General features: G+C 38.0%; 1 protein-coding gene and 1 long non-coding RNA gene across 2 annotated transcripts in view; both read right to left on the bottom strand.

The window, feature by feature from the left end:
• The window catches only part of ddx18 (DEAD (Asp-Glu-Ala-Asp) box polypeptide 18), a 125128-nt gene extending 124521 nt beyond the window's left edge, over nt 1-607 (bottom strand). Inside the window, exon 1 of the mRNA XM_033987511.2 lies at nt 472-607. Within this exon, the coding sequence (XP_033843402.1) occupies nt 472-574 (103 nt within the window). The 5' untranslated portion in view covers nt 575-607. The remainder of the gene's footprint in view (nt 1-471) is intronic.
• A 9451-nt stretch (nt 608-10058) lies between these two features.
• LOC117389798 (uncharacterized) lies at nt 10059-11738 on the bottom strand. The gene is made up of 2 exons (XR_004542891.2): nt 11673-11738; nt 10059-10188 (listed from the first exon to the last, which is right to left on the bottom strand). It is a non-coding gene; the product is annotated as an uncharacterized LOC117389798 (long non-coding RNA).
• Between the last annotated feature and the right edge of the window lie 549 nt (nt 11739-12287).

Below are 12287 nucleotides of genomic sequence, written 5' to 3'. Positions count from 1 at the left end.
TAAAAACCTGTAAAAACACACATCTGTGTGAATTTTCATGACCATCGAACAGCCAAACCTATGAAAAATATCCCTTCAGATACACATATTTTCGTTAAAAAGGCTTAACTAGGAGAACTTATAAACAGGAGAGAATAATTTAATCGTGAATATACAGACTTTTCCCATAATTATAGTGCTTTTCCCTAGATATACATAGAGCTACCACTTCATTTTGTGGAACGTGTCTGGAGATGCTTAAGTCGATACATCCAAACAAAATCCTGTGATATCGACACTGATAAACTTCTATCATCATACAGAATGACACGATCACTTTTTCGGCACACCCATATTTTTTTCTGTAAACTTAACACTGCTTTTATATTTTCTGATGTAGAGCTAAAGCTAACGTCGCCAGCTCGTCGGACCCACACCAGTCCCTTCGTCCCGGACACGCGCACTGAATCCCCGCAAGAGATAGTCCCGTACCCGGCTCTCCGTCCTGGGCCTTCTGTTTGAGCTTCCTCTCCTTGTTCTTGTCGTTTCTTTTCTGGATTTTCTTGCGGAGCAGTTTCATTTGGAGGTCCGCCATGGCTCCAGTAGCAGCAGCAGCAGCCTGTAGCACACGTGTGTTTGGGAGGAAGTGCTCAGTCAGGACCCCAGAGAGAGCGAGCTGCCCCTGCACTGCCTGACCAAAAACCACCACCGACCAGAGGCGGGTCGTACTCAATCACATTTACACTACAGGCAAACTTTTGGACTCATTCACATTTCCTCTTGACTTGTTTTGACTATTTTATTTACATTGTAGATTCTCACTGAAGGCATCAAATCTATGAATTAACACGCCTGGAATGCAGTAAACTAATAATAATAATAATAATAATAATAACTTAAATTTGTAGAAATAGCCACTCTTTGATCACTGCTTTGGACACTTGGTATTTCATGACCCTGACACCTGTGAAATGAAAACCAAGAGTTTGCACCGCTGTTAACAAGGCAAAGCATGGCTACTTTGAGGATTTAATATAAAATATTTAATATAGCCTATTTATTTCAGTTATTTAACTTTTGTTCTTTGCTATATAATTCCATATACCACGCTTCATATATTTGATGTTCTCTGTATCTAGGCCTATCTAAATTGTAGAAAGTAGTAAAGAAAAGAAACAAACAAAAATCATTGTGAAGGTGTCCAAACTTTTGAATGGTAGTGTAGAGCAGTGGTCCCCAACCACCGGGCCACGGACCGGTACCGGTCCGTGGATCAGTTGGTACCGGGCCGCGGGCCGTCCAAGAAATAATTAATTATTTCTGTTGTATTTATTATCTGAGTCTGAACAATCGTTTATTTTGAAAAATAAAATGAAAAATGACCGGATTCTCTCGGTTACATTTCCGTCACTTGAGCGCCGACAACTTAACCACTTAGCGTTCCGACGGCCCGCCCGCGTTACACGTTAAAACTTTACAGCAATGTACGTGTATTTCTGCGTCACCCACACAAACAATCTACACAGCAAATGAAAGCTACGGCATTCATCTTTCTGAATATGTAAACCATTTACACCTCGAATCACCACAGTGCTGACAGGAAAGCCGTTTTTACAGAGAAGTCAGAAATGTGAATCTGGACTTCACTTACCATTGAGCGCTCTGGTTCTGTCAAACATCAACATATTCACACAAAGTTGGTCTCATTCGTTCCGTAAAGGTCCAGAGAATATAATCCAGTCAAGAAATTATGTCCACAAAGGAAGTTAGAGCCTCCATGTCCAATCTGCTGCAGGAAAGTGAAATCTGTTCCGTCACTTCTCCGCGTAAAAACACGAGACTGGATATAAAGATCCGCGCGTAAAATTATGCGCGCGTATTGCGTAGTTTACGCAGCAGTTTTGCGTTTTAAACATGACGAAATGGACAAAACAAAGGAAGTGCGCGACCGAGGACACTGTGGATGTTTGTACAAGTTAAACTAGAGGCATCTCGGACCCGGAGCGGTTCGTGGAACCGAGTGAAGATCTCATGGTGGACTCAGGAGCAGAGGACCTTATGATTTGATGGACTGGATGCTGTTCCTGATCGGTAAGCGTGGTTTATTCTGCTATTAACTTAATTGTGGGTCAAATGTGTATCATGTGTAATCATTAGCATTAGCATTAGCATTAGCCCCCGGTCCACGGTAAAATTTTCAAGCGTTGGCCGGTCCGCGGTGATAAAAAGGTTGGGGACCACTGGTGTAGAGTACTTCAGTAACTTCTCAGTTTTCATAGCACCATACTTACTCCTGCTTGAGTTGGATATTTGACCGTATAATAGGATTTTTGTGAAAAACTTGGGTTCCTCTTCTCATTGTGTAAGTTTACGAGTGACAAATGCTTTATGTTAACGAAATAAAAATTTTGTGGTATAGGTCTAGCCTTTGAAAATTCAAAACAATGTATGCATTATTTAATGTTTTATCTTTCAAATTGATCTCCAATTATAAATCACATGTCTTTTAAATCAAATCTCACCTAGGCCAAGGCTATTCTTACTTGAGTAGTCTCCCTAAATACTTTTAATATAACTATTTTTAATATCTAGAACCACAAGGTTAACTTGTAGCCTACTTTTACTTATTATGAAGTAAAGCTCTTATTTGTGTACAATTTTGGCTGTTGGATGCCTTTGCTGTTTTGACTCATTCCTTCAATAGTTAAAGACCTTTTATATTTATATTGTGTAGATTATGAACAATGCAGGCTTATACTTAGGCCTTTAATGAGTTGATGCTCCTTGTAGTTTTGTACAATACAGTGCACAAAAGGTTTCATTTGTCTACACAATAAAAGGATTTGGAGGATGTTAGCATGTTAGCTATGTCCACTTATCCATATATACAATCTATGGTTTACTTCAGAACGATCAAAAGTTAACGGTTTCCATAACAACCATCCACAAAATGGCACAATAACAGGAAGCTGAAAGGCAAGAATGTGAACAGATACAAAAATATGTCTTTTGTAGGTTTTATTTTCCCAAAAGGTGAATCTTTCCTTTGCATTTGACACCTGCGCGACCTCTGCAGCCCCTGGGGACCAGATTTTGTGTAGAACCCGGGACATTATCACGCAGGCTTCATTGAAGACTTCACACATTCACACAATGACTCCACCCAACAGAGTCCAACATCACCAGTAACCTGTCTTTCGTGATAAAACACACGTGCTCGCACGCGCCCCCCCCCCCCCCCCACCCCCACACACACACACACACACACACATGCACACAAACATGCTTAATATCAAAGATGAACTTCATATAGCCTGTTGCATACATACTATATTCTAAAAATACACACTGTAGACAGGGCTGTAGTGGCTTGAAGACTATGGCTAAGGGCTATGGCTCTAACCATATCTAACTTTAATGCTACACTGAAAGAAAAAAGTAAAAATAATATGGAAAGTGGTTGCGTGCAATAAAATTATGTTAACATATTCAATACACTTTATGTATATTTTTTTCACAACATAAACATCACTTTCATGTTGATGAAACGTGATCAAATGTGATCAAATGCTCCCTAATCATGAAAATGTACCCTTTTATATTTATTTTTATTTAGTTCTTTATTGTCTTAAATGAATCAAACACAGAGAGTACACAGTGGCAAACAGCTGGACAGTGTGGAGACGTACTCTAACATAGAAGTTCTGGTCTCTGCCTGTGGACACAGGAATAAAACATGATTACAATATGATCTCCCTTGTGTTGTGGACATTTAAATATACTGACAGCACTTATTACTCTCTGATACAACAGCAGACCAGTCCAGGACAGAATCACACTGAATAATACAGAAATGCAGAAAGAATGCTCACCCTGTAATTGTCTTTAACTTCCTCAAGAGGCATTCAGTAACAGGTAGGGCATCAGGTACTAAGTCCTCCTATTCCCAAACCATCCTCTGGATACAAGTGATGATACATCTTCACTATAAAGTATATATTGTAAAAATAGACCTGTTAAAATAGTTTGAGTTGGTTCACTTACTATGATCTTCAGTGGCCTATGGTGGTTTTTCAAAGTCCTGTCTTTTTCTGAAATAGATAGAGATTTAATTAGCTCAGACGTTTTATTTTAACTCGTACTGTTTGCAGAATGGTGCTGCACATAATCACTAAATGTCAACTATAAAATGTGCTAGCTTACCTGTATTTATTGCAATATGCTCTGGATATCACTCTTTCATGTTTGCAGACTCTGTGGAGGCAACGCAGTCAAACCTTAGTGTCACACTGTAGATGAAGAGTCACACTTTCATGGAAACAACCCTTACATTAACCTTAATTTCAAATAAAGCAAACATAACATTTACAATGACTGTATTTGAAGCTGGAAGCTTACCTCCAAAGCAGTTCTCATAATCCACCTGCATCCTCAGTGCAGAGGCTCCTGTAACTGTCCTGTGAGCATTGGAAATGGAGCATTGGAATTTTCCCTCCGAAAGTTTTGGGGAGGGGATTCCCGAGGGAGGAGCTTCACCATAAATGATAACAAAATCATGTTTCCTCAGCTTGGTTAAAACATGCAGATCCAACATCAGCCACAATCAGGCGACCTTTGTAAGACTTAAACATGTTGGACAAAGAATTGTAATAAGTCAAGTTTTTCATTGTACAATACTGTGAGAAGAAAGAGCATGATTTAATGATTATTCACAATAACTACCATGATACCATGACCAAATAACAGAAAAATCCTTAGTTCACTTTTATTTACATTGTCTAATAGATCAAAGTTACGTTACAAGAAGAGCTCTGTATGTGACAGGTGCATGCACAAGAGAACAGTTTTTAACTTGTAGAATAAAGAAAGTTCCTGCTCATAGTGTTTCTTCTTTATATGATTTATGACTTACATTTAATAAATATGGTCCCGGGGTAGGGGATGTATCAGATATTAAACACTTATGTCAGTTCTTATCTTCACTTGCCAAGATGGATTCTTGCGAAAGAATATTGTGAGAATTCATCTTGCTGTGGAAGGTCACAGACATCGTTCCAGCTCACAAATGCACACTGTGTCTCTCTGTGCTGCCTATAAAACAGTGTATGTATACACCCATGTCATCATGTTGGTTTGATTGGTTGGCTCAGTTTTCTTTTTCATTTTCACAATGAATCAGAAGTCCGTTTCATGTTCCACAGTTTACCTACTGTCAGCTCTTTATTGTCTTTGAACAGTTCCTTGATCCACTCATCCAGTGACTGTATATGCAGAATTCTCGGGTGGTCTCTGAAGCAAACGGGGCAGAGAAGTCTAGAATTACAACTTTTTGAAAAATGACCTTCACCCAAACACCCAAAACAGAGACCTGCCTTTCTTATCACTTCCAACTTTAGATCGTGTGGATGTTTTGCAAACTGAGGACACTCTTTAAAGGCATGCATTCCCTTACAGTATAAACACGGAGGGCTGAGTGCTCTGTTCACTGTTCTTAGATGTTTAGAATCTTTGCTGAATTTGACCATTTTGGGAAGTTGTGCTAGTCTCTGTTCTCTCAGATGTATTATGCTTTTGTCTTTTTGACTTTCCGAAACATCCACAAGCCTCCATCGGTCTGAAGTCATAGAGGTGGATCTTCTTAAAAGCCGACCGGTCTTAGGCCTGGCTCCCGTGGCTTGGTGTGGGTGTGGGGGCTTGTGTTCAGGTGGAGGGTTTCTCACAGAAGATCTCGCATCCGCTGCTCTGCTCAAATGACCAGGTTTGTTTATTTTTTCATCTTCTTTTCCATTGCGCACAGATCCCTCACACACTTGGAGTTTCGCCATTGATGACATGAGCATTTTTGGAGCTTCTAACTTGTCCATTGAGGGTTTTGCCACCTTGAATGAGAATGTCTTTTTGTGTTCTACAGTGAGCATCTTTTCTGCTAAGGCGGCTCTCCGGATTACTTCTTTAAAGCAGACAAAAGAGGATGTAGCATGAACTGAACCTTGACGCACTTTTATTTGAGAGGCATCTTCTAAGAGCTTAGTGTCCCTCGGGCCTCCTCCAGCCATTGCAAATGACCCAACAAAACAAATGTTATGCAAAACACAAAGGAAACAGAAGCAGGAAAACAGGATTCAGTGTAGTTGTCTCTTCATATACAACAGCAAAGTTAGTTGACAATAATCTGCTATTTTTTTCTAATATACGTTTGCAGCAGTGGTTGCAGGTGTCAATCATCTCATTATATGTCGGTTTGACTTATAATAGTGAATAGTGAATAAATTACACCAAACTTACAGATGCTGTTGTTAGAAGTGTATCAAAGGTGTGTGTTCCCAAAAGAAAAAGAAAACAAACCAAAAACATTAGCAGCTTCACCAGGTTAAACCGTGTCCCACCCCGAAGTCACATCAGTCCAGCATAAAAAAACAAGGACATCGCTCATAAAATGTTGGTCCCAAAAACAGACAAGACGGATGCAAAAGGTAAGCCATTGTCCAGGTGGAGCCTTTCAAGTAAATAAATGAGATTTCAAAAAGTCCTACTGACAAACACCATGGAAAAGGACGGAACAATCTGGCAAAGTCCGGCTCCTGCTTTATTTGCCTTAAAGGTGGCAGACCTAGGAAGACTCCACCCACACACACGGGAGGGAGAGATGGAAGGAAGGGTCAGTGTAAGTAGTAAACTCCAGAGGGATGGTGATGAAGTCTAGAAAGGTTATACGGCTTAAGATAAAATGTCAAAAATCAACCATTGCATTTCTGGCAATAGTGTAACACGTCCATACATAAGTCAAAACAATGTTAAAAAGTAGGACGAAAGATCAGACCGATAAACTATTGGGTCCCTACTGGTAAATACATTTATCAAACTACAGTGTAAGAATGCTTTTGAACACTAAAGTTTGTATTAAAATCACAGTTGGTATAACAGTGCTCAATAGTTAAAGGTGCAGTGTGTAACTTTCTGGAGGTGGCACGTTACCTGCACGATTCCATGGAACTAAGTTAAAACCATACTTTGGAACATTCTCCATGGATATAGATATGTTTTATGTCATACTGTGGAATATTATAGCCAAAGGAACAACATTTCCACGGAAGCAAACAGAGCCAGGTTTGTGGAGATGCAAGCCCAATTCAAGGGTATGTTAAGTTTAAGGAACAGGGTTGAGTGAAGGGCTGCAACAAATACAATTTTTAGTAGTTGACTATTCAGCAATGATTTTTCCAATTGGTCAACTAATTGTTCTTTCTACTGTACATGAATACGTTTTTAACTAAATAAATAACTAGATAGAGTAGAGAACATTATAAATAAAGTGAATAAGCTTTAATTATCGGTTTATAATGAGTTGATGGAACCTTGGTTGACAATTTTTTTTTTTTGTGCACAACAGAAGAAAGGAGAAAGCAGGGAGTGGATTATTTTAAGATTTGGGAGTAAACTGTCAGGTCAATCTGCTTTTTCCATACAAAGATACTTTTTCCTAGTACTTTTCTGTATAAACAGTGGTTTTTGCATGAACAGTTGTATTATTTGAGTGTAATTACAGGCTCAGACAGGGTCATAGGAATAATGAATAGTTTTTCCACACCACCTTTTTATTTGATTGATTGGTTTGAATGTTTTTAGTTGATCAAGAATTTATTTAGTCGACAACAGAGCACCTTTCACAAATAAATCACAAAACAACAAAAACATATATATCACAACATGACAAGTTAAAACACACAAGATATCTGTGTAATCTCTTCCTTTAATGCAATATCTCTGCCTTTCCAGAGTAATCTGATAGTAATGATTTCAATAGATGTGGTGGTTCGGAGCTCGTGACCTACCCACTTGGTCATTAGAGCTTTTTGTCCTTTTTGACCAGTAAAAAGTTTGAACGCACTTAAATTTTTTATTGTCATAAGTATTTACATTGTAGAATCTCACTGAAGGCATCGTCAAAACTATAAGTGAACATGTATGCAATGTAGCAAACAAAAAAAACCAAACAACTGGAAATAACTCAAAACTGGTTTTAGATGTTAGATATTAAAAAAATAAAATAAATAAATAAAAAAATCCACGTTTTGCTTGTATCACTTCTGCTTTTGGCCCAGACAAGGCACAACGAAAGTGAAAACCATTTCAACAGATTTCATCATGAAGCTCATTGAGAGAAGTCCAAGGGTTTGCAACGATGTCACAAAGCAAAGAGTGGACACTTTGAGTATTTGAACATGAAATATTAGTTGAGTTATTTAATTATTTTTCCCTTTACTCACAGTTCCATATATCGAGCGTCATACATGTGATGTCTTCTGTATGTATCAGAAAAGTGCTAAACATAAAGAAAAAACATGTGTCTGGGACTGTATATGTTCTTGATAAAACCCAAATAAGTTGTTTATCTCTTTATTACACTTAAAGTCAGATAATTACTGTATTTCATTAAAAAGCCCACGATTCAATTGATTAAAATTTTAACACACCTCCATGATTGTACTTTCACTTGAGTTGTGAACTTATTACTTTTGTCACCACTACTGACTCATGGCTCAAACTCAGGTACAGGCTCTTCAGCTCTTAGAGACTGAAGGCCCCCCCACTCACCACTAGCATAAAATGTAAGTTATTTTTCTCATCTCTCTCCTACGTAGCAGCTAAATCACTCATGTCAATGTAATAAACACACAAAAACACTGATTCAACTTTAGTTTGTGATTTTATTTTCTATAATCAACATTTCTAAACAGTCAGCTAACATGCAAATTAACAGTGTTAAAAATCAGCAATGCACAATTTTAATTAATTGTTATAAGACAGTGATTGATTACAGAATTTGAATCGGTGCAATTAGCAAATAGAAGAGGTTGTAATTTAGTCCAAAAACAAAACTAAATATCCTGTCGTAATCTGCATAAAAACTGCTAACCCTGTAGTTTAAATCCATACAAACATGTTCTGAAATACACACAAAAACTCCTGATTAGTACAAAGAAAAAGTATCCATGATTATAGTACAAGTATTTTTCCATCTAGCATGTATTAAATGATAAGTAGATTTAGTCATTTTAAGCTCTGGGACATAAAAATCTTAAGTAAAGGTGTCCAAAAAATAGATCTTTGTTTTTTCCGTGTTTGCAGTGAATCAGAAGTCCCTCTCATTGTAGATAGATGTATCTTTTATTCTATTTAGAGAATGCGAGCTGTTTGATGTTTTTCGAAACTTAATATCAAAGTTTTTCCAACCAACTCAGTGTCTCTATTGTTTCCTCCATCATTTCCTCCAGTGTCTGTCTATGCAGAATTCTCGGGTGGTCCAAGGAACAAATAGAGCAGATGATTCTAGACTCACAGCTTCTTGAAAAATGACCTAGTGCCAAACACCCAAAACAGCGGCCTGCCTCTCTTATCACTTTCAACTTTAGATCGTGTGGCTTCTTTGCAAACTCGGGACACTCTTTAAAAGCATGATTTCCCTTACAGTATAAACATGGAGGGCTGAGTGCTCTGTTCACTGTACTTGACTCTCTTGATTTGTCGTTTTTTGTTGGGGTCGTCTGAATGCTTCTGTAAAAAGTTTCGCGTGAGCCAAATACCGAGACATCGTGTTTTGGAAGTCGCGCTGGACGCTCTTCTCTTGGGAGCATTTTGGCTTTCTCTGTTTGACTTTCCATAAGCTTTGATCCATCTGAAGTCCTAGGTCTGGATGTTCTTAAGAGCTGACTGGTCTTAGGTCGGGCCCCGGTTGCTTGGTGTGGGGGCTTGTGTTCAGGTTCAGGCAGAAGGTTTTTCACAGATGATCTCACGTCCACTGCTCTGTCCAAAGTACCTGGTTTGTACATTGAATCTACATACACTTGGCGTTTCACTGTTGATTTCTCAAGTGTTTTTGGAACTTCAAACTTCGATGGTGGCACCACCTTAAATGCGATGGGCTCTTTGAGTTCTACTGCTCTTCTGACCAGCTCTTTAAGGCAGACTGACGAGTCTTCATGTTTGGAGCAGCCTGATGCCCCCTGCCTCCAGGCACTGTCCATTTTAGCAGCTCTATTTGAAATGTGGTTGTGGGTGAGTTTAAGTGTCTAAGTTACTTTTCAGTCCTCACAATGGAGTTATGATCAGGGTTGGATTGATAAAACAGACTACAGTCCAAAGTACATGCAGAGAACTAGGTGTGTCTTCAAGATATTTCCTCTTTCCACAGTTTCTGGAAAACAGCAACTGCAACAAAATATATAAAATAATTAGCATATCACTTTAGAAAATGTAAGTACTTATAGTAAAACAACATTTGTATCAGTGCATTATGAGCAGTATGAGACTTTTACCAGGACTAACTTTGTCAACTAAAATATTTCATCACAATTCTTGTCACAGTTTTGCTGAAAATAATTCAGTACAAAGTCATAACTGGTGACTAAAATGATGTCTATAATTAGGTATTTTTGTGAAATAATACAAATGCAACAAAAGAGAGATTAGTGTAGCATTAAACTATTCTTTTAGAACCAGTATAAATCTGGCCTGACTAAAAATTCTACGTCAGGCCCTAGGCTCCTCACTTTTCACAACATGGAAAATATTACAACTAAAAACCCCACAATTTTATACAGTCAGTTTGAAAGCATCTCTCATGGCTATACACTAGACCACTAACTGTGGTACATGTGGTACTTGGGCTCCCACAGGTGGTACTTGGTTACTAGCTTTTCAGTTTGTGGGTTTGACTAATTTAGAATTCACTTTATCCATTTTGTGTTTTAATTTCTTGTTTAGAAGAACAGTGGAAATGATGTAGTCCAGTTTAGACCTGGTTTAGTCCTAGAATAGACCTGGAGTAGTCCTGTTATAGACCTGCTTTAGATCTGGCGCTACTCGGAAAGCCAAATCCTTTCTTTGGTGGTGTAAAAAGTTTGAAAGCCACTGCACTAAACATGCCTCTGAAGGGCGTTTTTTAATTCCCAGACAAATACAACGGTCTCAAACGCACTTCTATTTACAGAGCAATCAAAGAGTGGAATGTGCTGCCATTATCTCTGATTAAAACTGAATAAAAACTATTTTTAAAATTCAACTGAAATGTTTTTTCAGGATAAGTTATCTGTAATTGAAATAGCCTATTTATCTGTGTAAATTATAAACTTTTATATGACATCCATACAAATGAAATTATATTCCTGTGTTTTTTATGTGTTGTAAATACTCATGTCTGTCATTACTGTCACACAAATTATAATACTGTATGTTTTGTATTTTAAAGAGGAGAAGCGGCTGTTAAAACTCAGATAATGGGGATCCTAATAATAAACTAGATCTAAGCTTTCACTTTTCAATTCCCTGAGCCTCAAACCAGATCATACCTCACGTCCAAGAGCCAGTCGTGCTCTATGAAGTAATACAACAGAATGCTCATTGTTAAAATAAGTGGGCTAGACTATGTCTTTTGAGACATGAATTCTGTCAAATAAATTGATGATATCTTTGCACCAAAACAAAAACAATTATTTGACTAAATCTTGACTAAAAGTATAGCCTAAATACACCTATAACTTCACTCAAAAGCTTTATCAAGAATGGTTATTAACACTGGTCTTTTTTTTTTATACAAATTAACATTTAGCACATTTGTGACAATATATTTGAAGAGCAGAATAAGCCTATATTTCCAAGTACATCAACTTTAGAGCAAAAATGGTTAGACTTACAGACAACGATCTCCGAGTGGTGAGGGGCACAATATGAGCAATGAGCACAGTATGCTTTAGAACAACACCTTTGACTCAAACAGAGAGTGAAACCTAACTCAAGAAAACCAAACCTAACTCGTAACTGTCCACTAGAGGGGAGTAAAGGACCAGCGTCTGAATGAACGGTGAAACAGCACAGCCAAGCACTCCACTCCACTGAGGCCTTTCACATTTAAACCACCTGACAGCATTGAAACTGGCAACTCAAAAGAGAGACTCATGTGAGGCTCATTCTGCTTTCTGATTGGATAATCAACTTGTGAAGTGAAGCACCACATTATAACTCAATCCATCATGTCCAATGTTTTTGTAATTAAAAATGAATCAGCATTACAGTCGTTATCAATAAAAGCTGTATTTGATTTGAACAGGTTTACCTTGTATCTGAGAACACAGTTAGGTCATGTTTATGAAATTTAAAATCAAATGTGGTCCTCAAAGTTTCATTTTTTTCTCAGCCTCATCAGATTCAGAGTTGTTGGACTCTACTGCCACCTGCTGGACAACTACCTGAACACCAAATCAAATGAAATACTCAGATATGTGGTAAATCTGATTGAAGCCAGAGGGATT

Source organism: Periophthalmus magnuspinnatus, chromosome 21 (assembly GCF_009829125.3).
Source record: "Periophthalmus magnuspinnatus isolate fPerMag1 chromosome 21, fPerMag1.2.pri, whole genome shotgun sequence".
NCBI lineage: Eukaryota > Metazoa > Chordata > Actinopteri > Gobiiformes > Gobiidae > Periophthalmus > Periophthalmus magnuspinnatus.
The sequence above is the reverse complement of the archived record's forward strand: the minus strand, read 5'-3'. Positions and strand labels throughout refer to the sequence as shown.